Below are 25860 nucleotides of genomic sequence, written 5' to 3'. Positions count from 1 at the left end.
ACAACAAAATCACACAAAAATAAAAAAAATGGAAATCTAATTTTTTAACCCTTGTAGGTCTGGATTTGGAGTCACACTCAAAATGAAAGTGGAAAAACACACTACAGGATGATCCAACTTTGATGTAATGTCCTTAAAACAAGTCAAAATGAGGCTCAGTAGTGTGTGTGGCCTCCACGTGCCTGTATGACCTCCATACAACGCCTGTGCATGCTCCTGATGAGGTGGCGGACGGTCTCCTGAGGGATCTCCTCCCAGACCTGGACTAAAGCATCTGCCAACTCCTGGACAGTCTGTGGTGCAACGTGACGTGGGTGGATAGAGCGAGACATGATGTCCCAGATGTGCTCAATTGGATTCAGGTCTGGGGAACGGGCGGGCCAGTCCATAGCATCAATGCCTTCGTCTTGCAGGAACTGCTGACACACTCCAGCCACATGAGGTCTAGCATTGTCTTGCATTAGGAGGAACCCAGGGCCAACCGCACCAGCATATGGTCTCACAAGGGGTCTGAGGATCTCATCTCGGTACCTAATGGCAGTCAGGCTACCTCTGGCGAGCACATGGAGGGCTGTGCGGCCCTCCAAAGAAATGCCACCCCACACCATTACTGACCCAATGCCAAACCGGTCATGCTGGAGGATGTTGCAGGCAGCAGAACGTTCTCCACGGCGTCTCCAGACTCTGTCACATCTGTCACATGTGCTCAGTGTGAACCTGCTTTCATCTGTGAAGAGCACAGGGCGCCAGTGGCGAATTTGCCAATCTTGGTGTTCTCTGGCAAATGCCAAACGTCCTGCACGGTGTTGGGCTGTAAGCACAACCCCCACCTGTGGACGTCGGGCCCTCATATCACCCTCATGGAGTCTGTTTCTGACCGTTTGAGCAGACACATGCACATTTGTGGCCTGCTGGAGGTCATTTTGCAGGCCTCTGGCAGTGCTCCTCCTGTTCCTCCTTGTACAAAGGCGGAGGTAGCGGTCCTGCTGCTGGGTTGTTGCCCTCCTATGGCCTCCTCCACGTCTCCTGATGTACTGGCCTGTCTCCTGGTAGCGCCTCCATGCTCTGGACACTACGCTGACAGACACAGCAAACCTTCTTGCCACAGCTCGCATTGATGTGCCATCCTGGATAAGCTGCACTACTTGACCACTTGTGTGGGTTGTAGACTCCGTCTCATGCTACCACTAGAGTGAAAGCACCGCCAGCATTCAAAAGTGACCAAAACATCAGCCAGGAAGCATAGGAACTGAAAAGTGGTCTGTGCTCACCACCTGCAGAACCATTCCTTTATTGGGGGTGTCTTGCTAATTGCCTATAATTTCCACCTGTTGTCTATCCCAGTTGCACAACAGCATGTGAAATTGATTATCACTCAGTGTTGCTTCCTAAGTGGACAGTTTGATTTCACAGAAGTGTGATTGACTTGGAGTTACATTGTGTTGTTTAAGTGTTCCCTTTATTTTTTTGAGCAGTGTATTATGTAGCAAAAACATATAAAAAAAAATATAAAAAAAAAGGTATAAAAAAATATAATAAAATACAAAATAAAGAAGAAAAAAAGGAAAATGGGCAAAATAAGAGTCCGTGTTCCCCGGGGTCTTAGAGCTAATGACTGGCTTCAGTGGTGAAATGCTGCTCGTGGCCACATAGCCGCGGAAGCCAGTCATTGGTTGGAGCAGAGCATGTGACCACAGCCAGCCAGATGTACTGGCGCGGAGGACCAGAGCGGCAGGGAGCAGGTAAGTATCAATCTTCTGTTTCAGGGCTTTGCTGCAGGCACTTGTTAAAAAAATATTTTTTTATCGGGAAATCCCTTTAAGCCCCTATTGCACTGCATGATATTCGGCCAATCACTGGGAACAAGTGCTCATAGAAACGCGTGTTCCTCATTCACTTTGCGTCGGCTTGTGTAATAGGCCGATGTAAACGAGCGCTGATCCATTTTTTGTGGCCCCTTGAAATAGATAATACGGCCCTCAGAGCAGAAAAGGTTGTGCACCCCTGCTATAAAGCATACAATACAGCACATAAAGACAATGCACGTAGTGCTGGCGGCAGGTTCTGTGTGCATCCTAAACCCCGACACCATGTGTATTGTCTTTATATGCTGTACATTTTATGCTTTATAGATTTTCAGTGCCCCTGCTATGTTGTCACTTCACTGTCTGGGCACATGTGAGTTTCCCCATTTGGAATTAGGACGCACATTGTTATGTAGGGATGGATTTGGATCTCTCATAGGATCTTTATTGTATACAGTATTTTAACTTTGTGGTGTCTAATAAAGGTTCTTATACATTTTATATACTTGATGTGTCGTCTGCTTTTATAGTCCTTCCTGTGTTTTTCTGACAACTCCCAATGGAGTCACTGCTCTGAGAGTCCCATGGGTATTTCCATAAATGGGGATCCCACAAGATACAATGGTCTCAGGATACAATTTTTTTTATGGTCTGTTCTGGGTCATCGTAAATTGAGACTAGACTCAACAAACAATGCCTCAGGCTCAGATCCAACCAGTCAATATGGACATTTTATTGGTAAAACTGGTTGTCTAGTCTCCCCTCTACGTTATTAGGTGTTCTGTACTGCCCCCTGTCTGTGCCAAGGTGCACTGCTCCTTTAGACACCAGGTGAGAAGCGGCTTAATTTTATTTTCCGGTACATGTACATACAATACAAGACCCTGAAGAAGCTCCTGTCCTCACTATAAAAAGTGATTTACAGCTTCCAACATCTATTCTCGTCTGTTTTATGGAGGGACTTACTTTATATATCTTGGTTATATGCCTATTCTTCTTAAAATGTCCCTTTTTCTTATTTTGGGATTACATTTTTGGACTTTGGAAATAATTACTGGTTTCCTATAGAGTTATGGACTCAAGGTACAATGGTTTCAACACACAATGGTCATCCCAGAACCAATTAATATTGTTACTTGAGGGACCACTGTATAGAGTTATCCCTGGGGGTATCCTCAAACACTGTTGGGGTACAGCCACACAGTTTTTTTGGACAACATTTTGAGGCAGACCTGCCTGCAGGATTTTTTGCCAAAGTCAGAAGTGGATTTGAAAGAAATAAGAAAGGACTCTCATTCATCACAGTGAAGCCTGTGGCTCAGCTTCTAAGGTTTCTGCTACTCATACAGAAGGTCCTGACTTTAAGACCTGGCAGTGACAAATTGGATAAAAGGGGAATACAAATTTTAAATACGCCGGGGTGTTCTCAAGCACTATTATAATGCAAAAGGCCATAGCTATATGGGGAAATCTCTTTTACATTAACCCCTTCCAGAACCTAAAACATGTACAGACTTTATACATGGCGCCCGCTCAGAAGCTGAGCCGCTGGATGGCAGCTGCTTTACATAGCAGACACCCAGAGGCATTGTTTTCCATCTGCAATAACGCAGACCACGGACATTTAACCCCTCACATACTGTGGTCAATTGCAAACACATCATCTGAGACATCTTTCTCCTGGAGCCATTCGCTTCCAGGGCCCAAATGTATCCCCCATGCCGAGATTGAGGGAGCCATACAGTTGCTGTGCCAGTGCTGGGCCTTTGGAAAACTCTAAGGCCTGTCTGTGGCAGGGCTTTACAGGAACACAGTAAATCTCCTATATGCTGCAATGATAGTTTTAAAACATTAAAAATGAAAGAAAACAATAAAAAAAACAAAGATCATTGTCATTCTTGTGCATAAAATGCCCTTACTATTAAATATAAACTATTTGAGTGAAGATTAAATATTAATATGTCAACATAAGTTATAAAACAATTACATGGAGCGTCGTTACTTTTCCCCATATCACATTTCCCAATTTGCATGTTAGGGAGATCCAGGATAATATCAACCAAACAATAAAACGAATTAGCTTGAAGAAAGATTAATAAATTGATATTCATATGTCTGCTCTTCCAAGTGACGTTTCTTATGTAAAAGAAGATTTGTTTTACTTGAGAAGCATTTCTCACATTCTGAACAGGAATATGGCTTCTCTCCTCTGTGACTTCTTTCATGTGTAATACGATGTGACAGTTGTGTAAAACACTTCCCACATTCTGAACATGAATATGGCTTCTCTCCTGTGTGAAATCTCTGATGTGTTACAAGAGATGATTTCCGTGTAAAACATTTCCCACATTCTGAACACGAATATGGCTTCTCTCCTGTGTGAAATCTCTGATGTGTTACAAGAGATGATTTCCGTGTAAAACATTTCCCACATTCTGAACATGAATATGGCTTCTCTCCTGTGTGACTTCTCTCATGTCTAACAAGATGTGATTTTTGTGTAAAACATTTCCCACATTGTGAACATAAATATGGCTTCTTTCCTGTGCGACTTCTCTCATGTAAAACAAGGTTTGATTTCATCATAAATCCCTTCCGGCATTCTAAACATGAATACAGCTTCTCTCCTGTGTGAATTCTCTCATGTATAACAAGATGTGATTTATATGTTAAGCACTTCCCACATTCTGAACAGGAGTTTGGCTTCTCCTCTGTGCAAATTCTTCTGTGTGTAGGAAGTCTTGATTGTTTTTTGAACTGTTTACCACACTGAAATCTTTCATCCCCTTTCTGAGCTGTACATGTGGTAATCTGTGATTGGTCAGGAGAAGGTTCTTCATAATTAGGGGGAGTATATGACTGATCTGTACTGTGTAGTCCTTGATGTACATTAAGGGTAATGTGGTTTTCTCCAGAACAGTGCTGCATGATATCTTCATCTTCCACTTTATAATTCAGTGATAAGATGAAGTTTCCCTCAGAATTCCTAATTGGATTTTCTGTTAAGATAAAAAATAAAATGTGTGATTTTTTTTTTCCAAACTGCAGAGCAGACAATCCTATATTAGACTAAAAGTGGATCCAGGAGGAAGGAGAAGTATGATAGTATATTGACTCTGAATTCACTCCTGGCTTTGGCTAAAAAAAAACTGTATGCTTGATTCCAGCCTTATAAAGCATTCAATAATTTCCTGACAAAGATTAGAATTCTGATTAACGCCTCAAACACTAAAAAAATTAAAAAATCCTGAATACACCTGCCAACCAGCATTGTACTTTGTCAACACATTTTGCCTTTGAACACCAAACGGACATCATTTTAACACAAGTTCACTTAAAATGATCAATTATCACATTCCTCAGGACTTGGTAAATTTTTGTTTTTGCATTTCCATTTTTTCCTTTTTAAACTTTCAAAAGCCACAACTATTTAGTGAGAGATCCTCCTTCTTCCAGCAGCAGTCACTGTGTAATTACAGCTTCTAATTCTATCTGCTGCTTTATTTTACTACAGCTTGTCCTGAACATGTGTGAGATAGCAGCAGCAGCAGGGGAGGAGGTGCACTGAAAGGAGCTTGTCACCTGAGCTACAGGTGGGCCGAGAAGAAGTTTAGTTCATGAATACTACACTTATAAACACTCTCACTCTCTAGCTGGAGTCATAAAATGCTCCATTCAGACACAGAATTTCAAAGTAAGTACAAAGGCCTCATCAGGTCTACACCATACATTTACTACATGCAGTTTGTATTGCGAAAGCTAATGAGATCCTGCTTTAAGGGGTTGTGCAGCCAGTACATATTGATGACCTACCCTCAGGATAGACCATCAACATATGATTGTGGGAGTTCAACTTCCGGCACCCCTATGATCAGCTGAAGAGGTGGCGGTGCTTCCTCTTCAAGATTACACTGCACATCGTCTCGCTTGCAGTGGCGGCAGAGTGTATTTACAAGTGCTCAGACCCGACCGATCAGATATTATGGATGTGAAACTTTATTAATATAAATACAAGAAATTTATATAGATCGCCAATTTGCCATTTTGTTTTTAGTATTTGTTGATTTTTTTGTTTCATAACAATTGGTCAATATATCAGTGACTTCTACGTAACTACAATATATAAGAGGGTTTTAAGTGTGACTACTAGGGCCCAGTATTGACTCACTATCAGGACTGGTTCTATGATAGATTATTAGGATTGGTTATATACATTAATAAACGCAAAAACGCTAAATACAATATCACCCACATGTATACATTAATGTTAGATCAAAAGTAAACATTTGTGATTTTTAAATTATACGACATTTATACGTTTGATTACTAAGATACAGTCACTTGGCATTAAATGACAGGTATCTGGACAGATGGACAGGCTGGATTGCTGGATTGACAGGTGTCTAGATGGACAGACAGGCTAGAGTGACAGAATGTTACAGATCAGCAACTGTAGAACCACTGTCGCAACCAACTGGTTTGTCTTTGGGCTAAACCCTAATGGCATTATTCCAGCGATCCACTGGTATTCACACTTTAACCCCTGTACAGGGATCTGGACTTCGCTGCAGGGGAGTAACCAGACAGCTACCTACTGGAATAGTCCTGGTTTGGTTGGCAGCTTACCGGGAACACTAGTGCAAACACTGGAAGCTCTAAAACCATAGGTATATGTGGAAAGGCACTTAGACAGATGAACTGGGTAAACAGGAATTGAATCTGAAACTGGGAGGTGCAGGAATGCACAGGTGGAGCAGGTAAACACTGGAGAACACAGGTGGACGATAATCTATCTCAATAGTAGCTTGTCTCTGATTGTTTCCCTGACAGAGGTGACACAATCAGAGGCGTAAAATACATTTACATCTGCCCTAAACTGCGGCCCTGAATTGTGATTGGTCCATCTGCACTATTGGACCTATCACAGCGATCGCTGACCAGGGAACGCTGATTGATTTCCGGCAGGCATCACTATTTGTCTAGCTGTCACAGCTCATTGCTCATTGAACTGTCATGGCATCTTCTGGTGCGGTGAGAATTTAACCGCATCCCCTACATGTATGTCAGGAGGCAGCAACACACGACATTCCCTGATGTACAAGAATGTTAGAATGCAGGAAGGGGTTACTGTGGTTATAGAAAGGGTTAAGACTGATAAAAATCTTAAATTACCGTAAATTGTTTTTCCAGGAATCCAACATGATAGCACCACAGGAGGTTGTCCTTAAGATCTCTGTAGGGGCCGGAAGCGAGAGAGATTAAAAGGCTCCTACTCGCTTCCCTCTCCAGTGTTTTTCCGAATTACTACACCAGATAGATGAAACTTATTTATTATGAATTCACAAAGTTTACATCACACTGTTATTCTTCAGATTATAGGGAGGCTAATAGGGGGGCTGTCATGTTGGACTCCTGGAAAACAAATTACCGGTAAGACTAATTTAAGATTTCCAGGACATCCCCTTTAACAGTTCCAAATTAATTAATATGTTAGGTGGGGACTACTGCTTGTAAGACTTTTCGTCCAAAAGCCATATTTTGGTTGGTAAGTCCAGTCTATAATGTTTACAGAAAGTGCTATAGCTTTGCAAATTAAGTTGATTGTGGCACATGCCGTCATGGCTCTGGTCAAATGAGCTTTAACGAATAGTGGACAGTCTTTATTTTGAAAGTCCATATGCTCCCTTGATGGTTTCTTTAATCCATCTAGTTAGTTTCTGTCTCGTGACTCTTCTACCCTTATTTTTGCCTCCACAAAGAGGTTTGGATCCTGTCTCCAGGATTCTGTAGACTAAAGGTATTTTAATACCATTCTTTTGACATCCAAACAATGGAATCGCTTCTCTTGAGGATTTCTAGGAGAATCACAAAAAGAGGGCAATATTATATTTTGTGGGTGATTGAGTCACACAACCCTATATGTAGGTGCACATCACTATGGCGAAATACATATACAAACGCAAAACACAAATGTAATAGCACTCTGCAACCAGCATTCTTCCCTGCCTCTATGCTGGATGAGGCATTGGTGTACATTTTGGCCAAAGCGTAATAAGCCACGTCAAGGTCACCTCTATGGAGTGGTCCCTAACACTAGTTCCTACCTGTTTATGGGCCATGACAGCCACACAAAGTCCAGGGAATGCAGGTGCAGCATGCACGCCAAGCACACTCTGCCTTTAACCCCGTCCGGTGCCATTACAGCTTTCATCGGATCCAGGGATGCAAGTACCAACATGCATGCTGAGCCCACTATATACTTCTCCTGGAGCCAAATGGCTACTGGTAGGCGCCATATAAGCAGACTCAGTTTTATACTAATGCTGGTTGCAGAGTGCTATTACATTTGGGTTTTGCAATATTATATTTTGTTCTTTGTGAAAATTGGAGACCACTTCTGGTAGAAAAGCTGGATCTAGCTTCAAGATTATCCTATCATCTAGGTAGGGTTCTTTTATAACTAAGGCCTTGATCACCCCTATCCTGCGATCTTAAGTAATGGCAACTAGAAAGGCGGTTTTCAGAGATAAATATTTTAGTGGAATATTCTTTAAAGGCTCGAAAGGTGAATTACATAGGGAGTTCAGAACCAAGGTAAGATCCTAGGCTGGTATTGTCTGTTTTACAGTTGGTCTTAATCTGGACACAGCCATTATAAAACTCTTGATCCACCTATGTTCCCAAATAGGGAGATAATGCAGAAATCTGTACTTTTAAAGTACTAGGCCTTAACCCTAAATCAAACCCCTTCTGTAGAAACTCTAGAATCTGAGCTACAGAAGGAGAAGTACAATCAGGGTGATTAGATGTAAAATAGGAACCATCTTATTATATATGGCTTAAGTAACAGGTTTTCGACTATTCTGTAAGGTGGAAATCATTTTGTCTGAAAGGCCTTGCCTTCTTAACATCTTTCTTTCAGGATCCAGGCCATCAAATTCAATTTCCCAATAGCTAGGTGTTTTAGAGGTCCCTGGAGAAGAAGATCCTGTCTCTTGCGAAGGGTTATTGGTTCTCCCAGAGACATTGACCTGAGAAGTGGATACCAACTCCTCTTCGGTCAGGCTGGAGTGATTAGCAGAATTTTTGTGCCCTCGACAATCTTTCTTAGTACTGCTGGAATAAGAGGGATGGGGGGGAAAAGCATAGGGTAAATCCATGTTCCATTCCAGGAACGAGTAAAAATATGTTGTTTGAATATGTAGTTTGAGTAGCTGTGGATGGCCCCACTTGAGACGCAATTCCAGAAATACTTCTCTGTTTAACATCCACTCCCCTGGATCAAATGTTTTCCTGCTTAGGAAGTCTGCTGTGACGTTGCCTGTACTTTTCAGGTATGGTGCTGAGATTGACTGTACATTGATCTGGGCCCAACAGAATATCTGATACACAATCTCCTGGAGGAGAGGACTCTTTGTTCCTCCCTGATGTTTGAGGTAACAAACTGTGGTCACGTTGTCTGATAGGACTTTTAGGTGTTTCCTTCTCAGCAGATCTGCTCTTAACTCTTTTGTGTTAGAAGATGCCTCTCTTTCCTGAGGAGACCATTCCCCTGAAAAAAATGGTTCTCTACTTGGGATCCCCAGCCTAGTTTGCTGGCATCGGTGTTTAATACCATGTAAAGGGTTGCATACCACAGAACACCTCTCTGTAAGTTGTCTGGATCCATCCACCAAACTAGAGAATTCTTCACCCTTGTTGGTAGAATAATTTTCTTGTTTAAAAAGCTTTTGTTTCTGTCCCATATGGATGACAATAATCTTTTTAGGTCTTAAATGAAATTGAGCCCAAGGAACCATAGGTAGCTTATGCATGATGTCATTATACCCAATATCTGCATAGCTTCTCTCAAGGTGCAATTTTTCTTCTTCCTGAAAAGAGATATTTTTGATATGAATGTCTGCTGTTTGGGAACAGGAAGGAAAGATTTTCGACTTCCTGAATCCAGAAGAGTTCCTAGAAAAATCTTCCTGGCATCTATCTGTAGGTCTGATTTTTTGAAGTTGATAATCCAGCCCAGTCTTGTTAACATCTGCAGGGTTATCTGAAGGTGATTCCGCTGTTAGCAGAAAATCGTCCAGATACGGTACAATAATTATCTTGCACAGTCCTTAGATATGCAATTATCTCCACTACCCGTTTTGTGAAGACTCGAGATGCCGAAGATATTTTGATTGATGGTCACTGGAATTGATAGTGATATATCTCTCCATCTATCTTTCTGGCAAGCCTCAGGAATTTTTGGCAGTCTGGATGTGTTGGAATATGGTAATATGCATCCATTAAATCTATTGTGCACATGAATGCCCCTGGAAAAATGAGTGGAGTTGCTGACCGAATTGATTCCATCTTGAACCTGTAATAACTGATCCATTTTTTGGATACTTTAAGTTTATGATTTCTTTACAAGGACAAGCTTTGAGTAGTGACTTCTGAACTGCTGTCGACGGGGAACCGGGATAATGGCTTCCAGTTTGCATAGTTTCTGTACATCTTCCAGGAGCTGGGATTGCAGGAACTTTGATTGAAGGCTGGTTATCTGAAATTTTTGTGGGGAAGGAGACCTGAAATCCAGCTTGTAACCCTCCTTGTATGTAATACCCAGGGATTCTGTGTGATCGACATCCACTCCCTCCACTGCTCTGGCGTCATTGTTTTCCCGAATTACTGGCATTATTTGGGTTGAAAAGGAACCCTCTTCCTCTCTATACTTTGGGGTAGCTCCATCTATTGTATTTTCCTTTCCCTCTGATATATTCTGGAATTGTCTGGCCGGCATCCAAAAGGTCTGGATTTTTCTAGGTTTTTCTTCAGGGAACCCCTTCTTTTTAATCTACTGCTCTTTTCAAGATGGTATCTAACACAGGAGGAAACTAAAAAGGCCATTGAACATAATTTGTTCTTAGATGCAATATCACCAACCAGGTCTGTAGCCACAATGCTCTTCTGGATGTGTTGGTAAGAGTTCCATTTCTGGCTGCGAACCAGATGGATTCTGCCAAAGCATCTGCCATTAAAGCCATTGCTATCTTTAACAGAGGGAGAGACTCTAAAATTTCTTCTCTAGATGTTTTCAGTTTGAGATGATTTTCCAACTGATTCAACCATAACCCCATTTCTTTAGCCAGGTCCGGCTCCAGGTTCATGTGGACACTTGGGCAATAAATCTCAGTGGGCCCCCTTTTGGCATTTTCTTACATTTACATGTACCCCTGTGGCTCCCACACAGTATAATGACCACTAGTGGCCCTTCAAACAGTATAATGCCCCCCCCCAATGCTCCCACACACAGTATAATAACCCCCAGTGGTCCCTCACACAGTATAATGACCCCACATTGGCCCTCCATTCAGAATAATGACCCTCAGTTGCCCTCCATTCAAAATAATGACCCCCACACTGTGGGTTATACTGTATGGAGGGGGCACTGGGGTCATTATACTGTGTAAGAGGCCCTCACTAGCTAGAAATGAGAGTAAGCACGTGGGTTACCCACAATTATTATATAGTAATTACAGGGCAGCCCAGTAGTTTACCGCCAGCAGCATGTTACCCCTAGCTAGCGCTGGACATCAGAGAGGGGCGGGCACACCAGGCACTCAGCTGCTAGCTGATTGGAGGAGGTATTGCTGTTGAGTTCCTCCTCACTATCCTAACTCTCCCTCCTTCCGCCTGCTGTTGTTAGTGCTGAGCTTAGTGACAACTGAAATTATCAACATATAATGGCACTTGGGCGTTTTGGGATGCGATAGGCCACTCATTGACATTGGGCCTTGGGCTGCCGACCCAAAAGTGGCTGAAGTGGCTGCTATGTTTGTGATGATTAGAGCCAATGTGGATTCCTATGCTTTTTTTGTAACTCGTCAGTTTTCCGTTCCATAGGATCTTTCAATTGAGAGGAATCTTCAAACAGAATGGTGGTCTTCTTTGCCACCAAGGTTACTTGAACTTCTATTTTTTGGATTTGTTCCTATAATATAGTGTCGTCCGGATTAAACAATAAACAATTCTTAAAATCCTGTGGTGGGACCCGCACCTATAAGACAATGGGGGAATATCCTAGCGATATGCCCCCATGGTCTGAGATGAGAAAACCCCTTTAAATCCCATTATAAAGACTTTAGAAATATATAAAAATTCAAAGCCATTAAAATCTAAAAATATTTACCCCATATGGTGAACTAAAATAAATAAATAAAAGCACTCGATGCACTTATTTTTCTGTTCTGCAGGAACAGCCAGGATCAGAGAAGAATCTGATCAGAGATCGCCGTCAGCTGGATAAGGGGAACACTTCATGATGTGATGGGGACATCTCCAATCAAAGAGCAGAGCAGCAGCCGGTGATCAGATTCTCCTCCGGCCCTGAAGGCACCAAGGACAGAATCTGAAGTCACTTTCTCCATTCATGATTCCATACCTGTGGTGACATCTCCTGGAATGTCCTCCTCCTCCTCACTCTTACACGGGGGATCGCCCATCATCCTCTCTTCTTCATGCTCCACTTTAATATCAGTCAGATCTTCCCCCTGATTTGTCATCTGTAACAATTCAGGACAATACAGCAGACAGGTGGGAAATCTAACAGATCCACAGAAGAGACCCCCACAATCTATGACCCCTCTATGACTGCAGGACCCCCCTATATAGATGTGTATAGGGCTCAGCTCCATCTACCTGAGGGTTCTCTGGGACCTTCTCCTCTGGACAGTCCTGGGAATACAGTGGACGGGGACATCTCTCTGGGGGATTTCTCCTCCTGGATCCATCTGTAGAGACACAAGCACACAGTGACTGAATACATGGCCTCCTGTAGATCTGTCTATAGATCAGACTCTTCTCTCAGCTCCTTCACTTCTAGGTTTAGTTATCAGGGGGAAAGAATATTCTGCTCCTCACCACCTAGGCTGAGGTCCCAGCACCTAGCAGACCACAAGACCGGAGTAACCTCTGGTCTATGATAGTGAATAGCGGGTAGTGGACGACAGCTCCTTCTCCGCAATAGTACATGATGAGGATACAGTTATAAGTGTCAGGGCCCTGCAGCACCCTACCAAACAGGAAGGTGTCAAAGCATCGTCCTGACACAATGACACCCAGTTTATGAGGTAATTGTCTAGTGAGAACTCACAGTGAAGACTTTTATCAGTCAACGTACATGGAGGAAGAAACAACTACTCCCAGTCTCCTCTCCACCAGGCTCCAAGGTGTTAGAGAAAGCTCTACATCTATATCCCCTCCAAGGCTCGTTTCCCTGGGAAGACAATTCCTTTCTCCTAAGGAGCTTTTATGGTAAATGGAGGAAAAGGAAAAATATCTGATGACATTTACTGTATATTTTCTGTGAGCCCATGACAGCTCCATGAGAGAGACTGCCGCCCTGCTGGACAGGAACAGGAACTTCTGAGATCTCTGAAACTACCATTCTCCTCTGTAGGAAGATTCATTAGAAGGAGGAGGGGTTCATGGTTTTGCCACTCATGTCTCCCTTCTGCTCCCAGGCTCCAGCACTGAAAAGACCAACCATCATCCTTAAACCCAACTGTGATGGACAACAAGAAGCATCAGAAGCCTCCTAAAGCCATTACTGCCTCTCAACCCCCAACTTCACTGAATGCTCTGAAGCAGTCCTCGTCTCCTGCGCTCTTTACTTCACAGCTCCATGTTGGCAAGATGGCACCTGATTCAGATCTCCCTCCTGGTGCTGCGACTACCACAGGTTCCTTAGAGAGACAGACTGAGGAACCATTATCCCCCTCATCTCTTCCCACTGACATTTCCCCTCCAAGAGACCCCATGGATGTTCCTTACCGCTGCTGTCTTGAGCTTACAGCCAGATCGTCCCTCCTTCAGCAGCCCTATAGCTGTCAACAGGCACCCAGAGACAGACTGTTCGCTGCAGCCCAGGACAAGGTGTATGATCACCACATCACTCCTGATGGTCCTCAAGCTCTGCCTACTCGATCAAGAGACTGCTCAACGTCACTTTATTTCATACCCTGCAGAAATCTTGGTCATCTCCATGCTCCCATAATTCTAGTAAAGTGATCCCTAGAGACCCAGATCATACATCTTGGGTACAACAATCGAAATCTCTTCCAATGGGATTTTCAGTCCCTTATCTCAGAGGTCAGAGATATCTTCTGATCTGAAATCACTGAGGTCAGGGAAAATCTGAAAGCTATCACAGGCCGTACTGAACAACGATGACCATATTATTTTTTTAGCAATCAAATCAACAATAACTCAGATGCCCAAACTCAGGCCTTGTGTGAACTGAGAAGACACCAAGAGGACACAGATAACAGAGGCCATCGCTATAACTTAGTGGTTAGAGTTCTCCATGAACCAACTGAATCTAAAAATGTCCACGATACCCTTCAGGCTTCATTCAATCAAATCCTTGATTTACCACCTGATCCACCAGTCAGAATAGACCAAGCTCCAGGGTTGTGGCACCTCAGGGAAGAACCTGTCAAACTGAAGATATTGCAGAAGAAAGTATCAGAAGCAAATCACCTTCCTTATGCAGGATTAAATTCCAGGGAACTAAAGTTCAATTATTTCTGGATCTCTACCATTACTCGTCAACAAAGTAAATTCTTACGCCCCCGAGGGACATTTCGTTAGACAATAACATCACTTATCAACAAGGACTTCCCTTCAGTCTAAGTGTTCTAAGGAGTGTCATGCCACAATTTTCCAAACATCTGAAGATCTCCCTAAATTTTCAGCTATATTTCAAATTACTGTTCCCTCTCTTGTGGGAACAGCTTACTCCTCCACCACCACCATCTGCATGGACAACCCATCAGTCCTGCAGGAGCAGACCATCTCCTGCCATTCTCCTACTTGATCTTCTAGAGAGGTTCAGTCTGGATCCTGGATTCGGATGCTGTTGGAATCCTTCTCCCCTGATTGGCCGGTGACTGTGGATCTTTATGGATTATTAATACTTCATTGCTATTTCTCTGTTGCTGTTATGTCACAGTTTGGTTTATATTATATGGGGTCACACGTCCTCTGTGCCGGGCACAGCTCTGCTTCATTTCCTCTTTTGGTGCCGACCAGGGCCCCGCGGTCCCCCTGTTGTTTCTCTCTATAGCGGGTATAAGATTTGCTGATGTTTTGCTCCCATTTTCTATTATCTTTCTTCCTCCTTCCAAGCAGCCGGAGCTCAGGATATGGCCGGTGACCCGGTGTCTCTCCTCGGTGCGGTGTTATTTCATCTGTCATTTCCTCTGCTTTCCTCCTCAGCATGGGGGTTGAATACTTTCCCTCTTTTTGAGGCGACGTTCCGATCTTTACTGCCCATTTGGGGATTTCTACAATCATTACTGGAATTAGATTACATGTTTTATTCTCTTTTCTTCTTTTCTCTCCTTTTCGTCTCCATTAAATGGGTTGTCCAAGATTTTGGCACTGATAGCCTATCCTCAGGGTAGCTCATCAATATTAGATGGGTGAGAGTCCAAAGCCTGGCACCCCCACCGATCAGCTGTGTGAAGAGACTGTGGCACTCCGGTGAGCGCTGAGGCCTCTTCCTAGGACAAGCATGTCACATTTATTGGTGACATGGCCTAGGCAGAGCTCAATGTCCTGTGGATGAAGTGTAATACCAAACAGCTGATCAGCGGAGGTGTCGGGCCCCCACACATCAGATAATGATGACCTATATTGAACAGAGGTCATCAATATTAAACATGAAAACCCCTTTAAGGTGATATTAATCTCCCTTTCTCTGAAACTGCAGACAGACGGACGGCCCCCACTGCTCCTGTGATCTCAGATCTCCAGTGTCACCTTTTCCCCCCATTTATTCCTCCTTCTTCCTCCTGGTTTATGGAGAATAGATATCTCCACTAGTGGACAATACACTTATAATGCCCCCCAGGACTGGTTATGTTCCCAGTAACATTCTAACCCTTGGTTTCGGCTGGAGGAGGGGACTTCATGGTTTGGGGCCGTTTTGCTGCAGACATTTCTGTGACTGTCCGGCTCCTCTGAATGTGGCTGTAATAAGGGGGGATCCGACCTCCTCCAGTCACATGTTGCAGGTTGTATCTTCTCTGCACACACGTGTACACACTGCACATGACGGCTCTTACCTTGTGATATAAGAGGCTGGTGCTCCTCCATTACATGTCACTGCACACACGTGTATACACTGCACATGACGGCTCTTACCTTGTGATATAAGAGGCTGGTGCTCCTCCATTACATGTCACTGCACACACGTGTATACACTGCACATGACGGCTCTTACCTTGTGATATAAGAGGCTGGTGCTCCTCCATTACATGTCACTGCACACACGTGTATACACTGCACATGACGGGTCTTACCTTGTGATATAAGAGGCTGGTGCTCCTCCATTACATGTCACTGCACACACGTGTATACACTGCACATGACGGCTCTTACCTTGTGATATAAGAGGCTGGTGCTCCTCCATTACATGTCACTGCACACACGTGTATACACTGCACATGACGGCTCTTACCTTGTGATATAAGAGGCTGGTGCTCCTCCATTACATGTCACTGCACACACGTGTATACACTGCACATGACGGCTCTTACCTTGTGATATAGGAGGCTGGTGCTCCTCCATTACATGTCACTGCACACACGTGTATACACTGCACATGACGGCTCTTACCCTGTGATATAAGAGGTTGGTGCTCCTCCATTACATGTCACTGCACACACGTGTATACACTGCACATGACGGGTCTTACCCTGTGATACAAGAGGCTGGTGCTCCTCCATTACATGTCACTGCACACACGTGTATACACTGCACATGACGGGTCTTACCTTGTGATATAAGAGGCTGGTGCTCCTCCATTACATGTCACTGCACACACGTGTATACACTGCACATGACGGCTCTTACCTTGTGATATAAGAGGCTGGTGCTCCTCCATTACAGGTCACTGCACACACGTGTACACACTGCACATGACGGCTCTTACCTTGTGATATAAGAGGCTGGTGCTCCTCCATTACATGTCACTGCACACACGTGTATACACTGCACATGACGGCTCTTACCTTGTGATATAAGAGGCTGGTGCTCCTCCATTACATGTCACTGCACACACGTGTATACACTGCACATGACGGCTCTTACCTTGTGATATAAGAGGCTGGTGCTCCTCCATTACATGTCACTGCACACACGTGTATACACTGCACATGACGGGTCTTACCCTGTGATATAAGAGGCTGGTGCTCCTCCATTACATGTCACTGCACACACGTGTATACACTGCACATGACGGCTCTTACCCTGTGATATAAGAGGCTGGTGCTCCTCCATCATGGCCTCCTTGTACAGGTCCTTGTGTCCTTCTATATACTCCCACTCCTCCATGGAGAAATAGACAGTGACATCCTGACACCTTATAGGAACCTGACAACACAATGACACCGTCATCACCCAGACCCCTCCAGTGCTGTTACTGGAGAATTTCCCAGCATTCCCAGCAGTGTCACCTCTCCAGTCAACAGCTCCATCATCTTGTGGGTGAGTTCTAGGATCTTCTGCTCATGTATCAGGGGGTGAGGGGGAGGCTCTGTGATGGGGGGAGGGGTCCTGCTCCGCCCTCCTGACTCCTGGAGATGGATGATGGGAGTCACACAGTCCCCCGATGTCTTCTTCACTATTGTGTACTCCTGTGGATGGAGAGAGATACTTAGGGAATAAACCCTTCAGGGGCCATGTGCTCTCCTCCGGCCCTCTCCTCCTGGGTACAACGTGCCTACTTACCTTCTCATGGCTCCTACAACATGACTATTGGTCACTGGTCACATGACACATCACTCACCATACTGGGGTCTGATCTTCAGGTTCTCCGTCACTTGGAAGGTCTGGAGGCCGTTCTCCAGGACCCTGGACTCTTCCTATCACTTCCTATGATGGATTCTCCTTCCCGATGTCTGACTTGTTACAGAATACAATAAAGAGGAGAGAAATCTAGAAAAGTTTACCTCTCCGCTCAGCAGGGAGATGATCTCCAAGGTGAGGTCTAATATTCTTCTGCTGATCTCCTTCCTGTCCATCCTTGGTGGTTCATTCAGGAGAAGAGGAGAGAACTGGAGGAGATGGAGCTCAGCAATAAAGAGTTGGTGAAGGACCTGCGATGACGTCACTGTCATATGATCAGTGACTAACTGCTCCGCCCCCTGCACTGATCACATGACAGTGACGTCACCCCAGGTCCTTCAGCTCTTGCAGTGCAGCAGATACTGGGCAGGTCCTGGTCGGTAGTCAGGGCTCTTGTTCTCTCTGGTATCAGCCATTCCTCCAGCCTGCAGGTAAGATGAGCTGTGAGGAGACAGTGTGGTGGAGAGCTCAGACATGTCACCTCTGGAGATTCTTACTTATTTGTCCAGAGGTTGTCTGGGTAAATTTGAGAAGGTTTGGGGACCTTGGTTGAGGGTCTCTCCCACCGGCCTGGGACCTGTGGCTCCCTGATTTCTTTTCTCATAGAGGGTCTCGCTCCCTCCCCCTTCTCTTTCTCATTAGTCCAGGGTTTCTCAACTCCGGTCCTTGGGACCCACCTGCCGGTCATGTTTTCAGGATTTTCTTAGTATTGAGCAGGTGATATAATTAGTGTCCATGCATCAGTACTTACCACAGGTATTCATTCTGTAGGATATTCTTAAATCCTGTCCGGTAGGTGGGTCACGAGGACCAGAGTTGAGAAACCCTGCTTTAGTCGTTGCTCAGCCTTTCTATATGACTGTTGGTACTGATCTTATGGATGTAACCTTCTCTACCTGACATTGCCTTGGGTCCGGATACGCAGTATTTGGTTATTCTTTCTATGTTTGGGCTGAGGGGGAAAAAAAAGTTGAAGAAACCGTGGTTATACTACCTGTGACTGTATATTTGACATGTCTGTAATTTGTGCTCATCTTATGTACAGTATGTATTTCATACTTAACCACCTCAGCTCCCCTAGCTTATACCCCCCTAATGACCAGACCACTTTTTACACTTCTGACCTACACTACTTTCACTGTTTATTGCTCGGTCATGCAACTTACCACCCAAATGAATTGTCCCTCCTTTTCTTCTCACTAATAGAGCTTTCATTTGGTGGTATTTCATTGCTGCTGACATTTTTACTTTTTTTGTTATTAAAGGGGTTATCCGAGTTATGGGAAAAAAAATAAAACCTAACAAAATTAATCAGGATATACATATACATTAGTCAAGCTTGATTTTTGGAAAAAAAAAAAGATCTTTACACCTTTTCTAGGTTCTGTTATTGCTGTGTTTACATGCAGCAGTAACAACAATGACTCATCTCTCCCTCATGAATATTTGTGGGAGGGGTTGATCTGACCTTCTCCTCACCCTGCTCTGCACATACTGACCTTGCATAAACGTCAACATCTTATATCTCACACAGGCAAAAGATTATGGGGGAGATCTGTGGATGGCACTGTTTAGGGGAGGGGGGATCTGTGGATGGCACTGTAGGGGGATCTGTGGATGGCACTGCCATACACAGATCCCCCCTAAACAGTGCCATCCACAGATCTCCCCCCTAAACAGTGCCATCCACAGATCCCCCCTAAACAGTGCCATCATGATGATCATGGCACTGTTTAGGGGAGGGGGGATCAGTGGATGGCACTGTTTACGGGGGATCTGTAGATGGCACTGTTTATGGGGGAGATCTGCGGATGGCACTGTTTAGGGGGGATCTGTGTATGGCAGTGCCATCCACAGATCCCCCCCCTAAACAGTGCCATCCACAGATCCCCCCTAAACAGTGCCATCATGATGATCATGGCACTGTTTAGGGGAGGGGGGATCAGTGGATGGCACTGTTTATGGGGGAGATCTGTGGATGGCACTGTTTAGGGGAGGGGGGATCAGTGGATGGCACTGTTTATCGGGGAGATCTGTGGATGGCACTGTTTAGGGGAGGGGGGATCAGTGGATGGCACTGTTTACGGGGGATCTGTAGATGGCACTGTTTATGGGGGAGATCTGCGGATGGCACTGTTTAGGGGGGATCTGTGTATGGCAGTGCCATCCACAGATCCCCCTACAGTGCCATCCACAGATCCCCCCTCCCCTAAACAGTGCCATCATGATGATCATGGCACTGTTTAGGGGAGGGGGGATCTGTGGATGGCACTGTTTAGGGGGGAGATCTGTGTGGATGACACTGTTTAGGGGAGGGGGATCTGTGGTCTGTGGATGGCACTGTAGGGGGATCTGTGGATGGCACTGTAGGGGGATCTGTGGATGGCACTGTTTAGGGGGGAGATCTGTGTGGATGGCACTGTTTAGGGGAGGGGGGATCTGTGGATGGCACTGTAGGGGGATCTGTGGATGGCACTGTTTAGGGGGGAGATCTGTGTGGATGGCACTGTTTAGGGGAGGGGGGATCTGTGGATGGCACTGTAGGGGGATCTGTGGATGGCACTGCCTGCCATCCACAGACCCCCCTACAGTGCCATCCACAGATCCCCCTCCCCGACGCTCACAGCAGCAGTACTAATCGTTCACTTCATTTTTCTATGCAGAGCTATTTTATTATTATTTTGAAATCTATGAGTCTCTGACTCTTACTTTGGCTGAGCTCCGGTAACAACAGCAGGCAGTGCAGGCAGCGTTCATTCACTGACGTCACGCGCCTGCTCCGCCTAGTAGGAGGAGCAGGCGCGTGACGTCAGTGACAGTGAGTGAGCGCCGCCCCCCGAACTGCCTGCTCTGCTTTTACCGGAGTACAGAGCCAAGAATGCAAGTAAAGAGCTCACTACAGCGCCCTGTATATTCTAACCCCCAGGCAAGCGTCCCTGTCACCATGGGAACGCTTGGGGGTTAGAATATACCATCGGATTTGAGTTTTTTACGATCTCACTGAGCTCGAAAAACTCAGATCCGATGGTATATTCTAACCAGGCAAGCGTCCCCGTCACCATGGGAACGCCTGGGGGTTAGAATATTTTATACCATTGGATGGATCTTCTGACTGTTACTCTGCTTGGCCAGCTCGGGGCCACAACCAGTTCGGGGCCCCAAGCTATTGCTGGTTTTGCCTGGCCTGATGATCGCGCATATGCGATCACCTATTAGCCGAAGGGAGGAACTTTGAGGTAGCCGCGGCACAAGTGAGGATCGCGCATGCGCGATCAACTCACAGCCGCACGGACTGTAATCCAGAGAGGTGGGGGCGTGGCCAAGGCTGATGACGTTCCGTTTACATGGCTTAGTCACTCCGACAAGCAGAGAGCTCCATGTAAACGGAACGTCACAGCTGATGACGTGGGCGGTCACATGACTGTTTAGTGTAGCAGAGAACCGGCACAAGATAGGTACTGCAAGTTATTTAGGAAAACTAATGTATAGGGGAAATAAAGCCATAGAGAGAAATTAAGTTAACTCGGATAACCCCTTTAATCGAAATTGACCAAAATTTTTGCAAAAAAATGAAATTTTTCACTTTCGGTTGTAAAATTTTTCAAATAAAAATACATTTCTATATAAATTTTTCTATAAATTTATTGTTCTACATGTCTTTGATAAAAAAAAATGCAATAAGTGTATATTTATTGGTTTGGGTAAAAGTTATAGCGTTTACAAACTATAGTACAAAATGTGAATTTCCGCTTTTTGAAGCAGCTCTGACTTTCTGAGCACCTGTCATGTTTCCTGAGGTTCTACAATGGCCAGACAGTACAAACACCCCACAAATGACCCCATTTCGGAAAGTACACACCCTAAGGTATTCGCTGATGGGCATAGTGAGTTCATAGAAGTTTTTATTTTTTGTCACAAGTTAGCGGAAAATGATGATTTTTTATTTTTTATTTATTTATTTTTCTTCCAAAGTCTCATATTCCACTAACTTGTGACAAAAAATAAAAACTTCCATGAACTCACTATGCCCATCATGAAATACCTTGGGGTGTCTTCTATCCAAAATGGGGTTACTTGTGGGGTATTTATACTGCCCTGGCATTTTAGGGGGCCTAAAGCGTGAGAAGTCTGGAATCCAAATGCCTAAAAAATGACCTGTGAAATACTAAAGGTGCTCTTTAGAATTTGGGCCCCTTTGGGCACCTAGGCTGCAAAAAAGTGTCACACATATGGTATCTCCGTACTCAGAAGAAGTAGGGCAATGTGTTTTGGGGTGTATTTTTACATATACCCATGCTGGGTGAGAGAAATATCTCTCTAAAAGTCAACTTTTCCCATTTTTTTTATACAAAGTTGTCATTTTAGAGAGATATTTCTCTCACCCAGCATGGGTATATGTAAAAAGACACCCCAAAACACATTGCCCAACTTCTCCTGAGTACGGCGATACCACGTGTGACACTTTTTTGCAGCCTAGGTGCGCAAAGGGGCCCAAATTCGAAAGAGCACCTTTAGGATTTCACAGGGCATTTTTTACGCATTTGGATTCCAAATTACTTCTCACGCTTTAGGTCCCCTAAAATGCCAGGGCAGTATAAATACCCAACAAGTGACCCCATTTTGGAAAGAAGACACCCCAAGGTATTCCGCAGATCCGCAAAACACATACGGACGTCTGAATGGAGCCTTACAGGGGGGTGATAAATGACAGGGGGGTGATCAGGGAGTCTATATGGGGTGATCAGGGGTTAATAAGGGGTTAATAAGTGACAGGGGGGTGTAGTGTAGTGGTGTTTGGTGCTACTTTACAGAGCTGCCTGTGTCCTCTGGTGGTCGATCCAAGCAAAAGGGACCACCAGAGGACCAGGTAGCAGGTATATTAGACGCTGTTATCAAAACAGCGTCTAATATACCTTTTTGGGGTTAAAAAAATCGCATCTACAGCCTGCCAGCGAACGATCGCCGCTGGCAGGCTGCAGATCCACTCGTTTACCTCCAGTTCCTGTGAACGCGCGCCTGTGTCCAGGAGGAATAACAGGGCCGCCGCCAGGACGCAATCCTGCGTACGGCGGTCCTGAGCTGGTTAATTTCTTTGAATAAACATTTCTTTAAAAAAATAAAAAATATCCCAAACTCACTACTTTACAAAGAATATAGGATGGGAAAGAAGCAATCAGTACTTCATTATGTATGTAAAATAACCTTACAACACAGGACTAAGGGAAACAAGATTAGCATTAGAAATCAATGCATCTCTCCCCTAGACACTTCTTTTACACATCTTAACACAAATGAGTCAGCCAGATTTGCCGTACCCTTGTCCTAGAAATAGAGGTCATGGCTGTTTTACAGGCCTCAGAAGCTGAGGTATAAGGCTTTTTTTTTAAAGGAGTTATCCAACTCCTATAATGCCCACCAAAATGCCCAGACACCTCATATAGGTTATACTTACCTGCTCCCCAGCACCTGTGTCACTCTTGATCCCCGCACGGCTGCCACTGCATCTTCCTGTTGCATCGCTTGGCAGTAGATGGGGGAAGGGAGGGGGGCATTAGCAGCCAACAGCAGGCCGCGATGGGAACGAGCCTCCCTAGCATCGCAGGTGACGCTAAGGAGGCTCGTTCCCGGGGCATGCGGGCATCAGGAGCGACACGCTCCAGAGTGGTGTTACCATTCCTACATCCTGCTACTGTCTTTGATAACCTGACAATAATAACACTTTTTCACACTACATCCACAAAATGAAATCTATTTTATTGGGATAGACTAACAAAAAGTAGCAAGTATATATGAAGTGAAAAGACAATAATACGTAATAAAAGTGTGACCAATTGCCTTCAGAAGTCCACCTGTGTGTAATGTATTCTCAGTATAACTCCAGCTGTTCTTTGAAGCCTCGGAGGGTTGTTAACGAACATTAGTGATCAAACAGCATCACGAAAACTAAGGAACACACCAGACAGGTTAGGGATAAAGTTATGAAGAAGTGTTAAGCAGGGTTAGGTTATAAAAAAAATTCCCAAGCTGCGAAGATCTCAGGGAGCACTGCTCTATCCATCATCTGAAAATGGAAGTAGCAGGGCACAACTGCAAACCTTCCAAGACATGGCCGTCCATCTAAATCGACAGCCCAGGCAAGGAGAACACTAATTAGAAAAGCAGCCAATGGGCCCATGGTCACTGTGGAGGAACTGCAGAGATTCACAGCTCAGGTGGGAGAATCTGTCCACAGGACAACTATTAGTCATGTCTTCCACAAATCGACCTTTATGGAAGAGTGGCAAGAAGTCATTTTTGAAAGCAAGCCATTACAAGTCCTGTTTGCAGTTTGACACAAGCCATGTAAGAGACACCGCAAACAAGAAGGAAGAAGGTGCTTTGGTGAGATGAGACCAAAGTTTAACTTTTTAGCCTGAATACAAAACGCTATGTGACAGAAAACTAACCCTGAACATCACCCTGAACACACCATCCCCACCGTGAAACATGGTGGTGGCAGCATCATGCTGGGGGGAGGCTTTTCTTTAGCAGGGACAGGGAAGCTCGTCAGAGTTGATGGGAAGATGGATGGAGCTAAATACAAGGCAATCCTGGAGGAAAACCTGGTAGAGGCTGCAAAGACTTGAGACTGGGGCGGCAGTTCACCTTCCACCAGGACAACAACCCTCAACATCCAGCCAGATCTACAGTAGTATCATCGTTAGCGCTCCTAGCAGACTCGCGGCAGCGCGTAACGATATCTAATTTCCTTTGTTAACCCAAAGCGTGTAATAGATTTTAGAGAAAACTAAGGGTGCAATTTTGGTTAGTACACACCAGGTGGCACGTGAAACTACTGTGGATATTGGTATTTTGCTGTGTATTAATATCGCTATCCGGCTCCTGATACAGACCGTAGTCATCCCGACACTGTACAGGAGCCGGGCACTATAGGGGATGGCACCTGAACAGTCAATCATTAAATAAAATAAAAGAAATGGGTGAGCGGAACCACACAGACCTACAGTACATCGGGGTGGGGAGCCGCAGGTACGGTACTGTACCCTACTGCACCCGACTGTACTGTCCTGTACCCCACTGCACCCGACTGTACTGTCCTGTGCCCCACTGCATCTTCTACAGTGCATCAACACTTCAGCCAGTAAGCCAATAAAATAGTAACAGAGGACAGGAGGACAGTTCTCACAAAAACCTTTGTTCAATTCTATTTAATAAATATAAAATAATGGCAGCATACCGGTATGATAACTCATATGAAAATTTGCTCCATTCAATAAATATGGAAGATTCAGCCAATGATATGAGAGTTTCCACGGTCATGTGAACCAATCACCGTCAAGTTCCCACGCTATTAAGGTTAATTAGTTCTTTTTTGACGACCTGTCATAACCAATTAACCTTAATAGCGTGGGAACTTGACGGTGATTGGAGCAAATTTTATAATGAGTTATCATACCGGTATGCTGCCATTTTTTGATATTTATTAAATAGAATTGAACAAAGGTTTTTGTGAGAACGCCCCACTGACCTCCTGTCCATTAACTTTTCCTCTATTACTGCTTTATCGGCTCACTGGTTGACGTGATGATGTACTATACTGTACATTAGAAGAGGTATGGGATGGTTCTCCTCATCGATCCTGTTTTTTCATTCTTCATTTAGTTGTACTGTACTGTGGTTCAGACATGCAGGGCAACAAAAGCTGTTTTTTCAAACTACTGTACAGTCCCTGACAAAAGTCTTGTTGCTTCTCTATTTTGTAGAAACTCCTGCTATTAACCTGACTTTTAATTAATCAATTGGTGTTAGAAATAGCTCATATGAAAAGCTAAAGCCCTCCCAAATGATGTTTAATGCACTGAAATAAATTAGTTTCACTGAAAAAAGATTTATCATTTAATCAAGACAGAAAGGTCAAATTTTGGTAAGACAAAAGTTTTGTCGCCTATACAGAAATTGAACAACTTTACTGCAAATCCAAAAATATGTCAGCAAATTAAGTAGTGGTGCTGTGAGATCCAAATTTAATATCTTGTATGACTTCCATGAGCTCGAAGGACAGCATCCATGTGGTTTGGCAAGGATTCATACAATTTATTGATGAAGTCATCAGGAATAGCAAAGAAAACAGTCTTGCATGCCTCCCAGAGTTCATCAATATTCT

General features: G+C 44.4%; 1 protein-coding gene across 1 annotated transcript; it reads right to left on the bottom strand.

Annotated features, from left to right (window-relative positions):
- Nucleotides 1-1915: 1915 nt before the first annotated feature.
- Nucleotides 1916-12340, bottom strand: LOC120991161 (gastrula zinc finger protein XlCGF17.1-like). The gene is made up of 2 exons (XM_040420072.1): nucleotides 12226-12340; nucleotides 1916-4804 (listed from the first exon to the last, which is right to left on the bottom strand). The coding sequence occupies exons 1-2, from the start codon at nucleotides 12287-12289 to the stop codon at nucleotides 3882-3884; spliced, it is 987 nt and encodes a 328-aa protein (XP_040276006.1). The 5' UTR covers nucleotides 12290-12340; the 3' UTR covers nucleotides 1916-3881.
- Nucleotides 12341-25860: the final 13520 nt, after the last annotated feature.

Source organism: Bufo bufo, chromosome 2, assembly GCF_905171765.1.
Source record: "Bufo bufo chromosome 2, aBufBuf1.1, whole genome shotgun sequence".
Lineage (NCBI taxonomy): Eukaryota > Metazoa > Chordata > Amphibia > Anura > Bufonidae > Bufo > Bufo bufo.
This window is presented reverse-complemented; position numbering and strand designations above follow the sequence as displayed.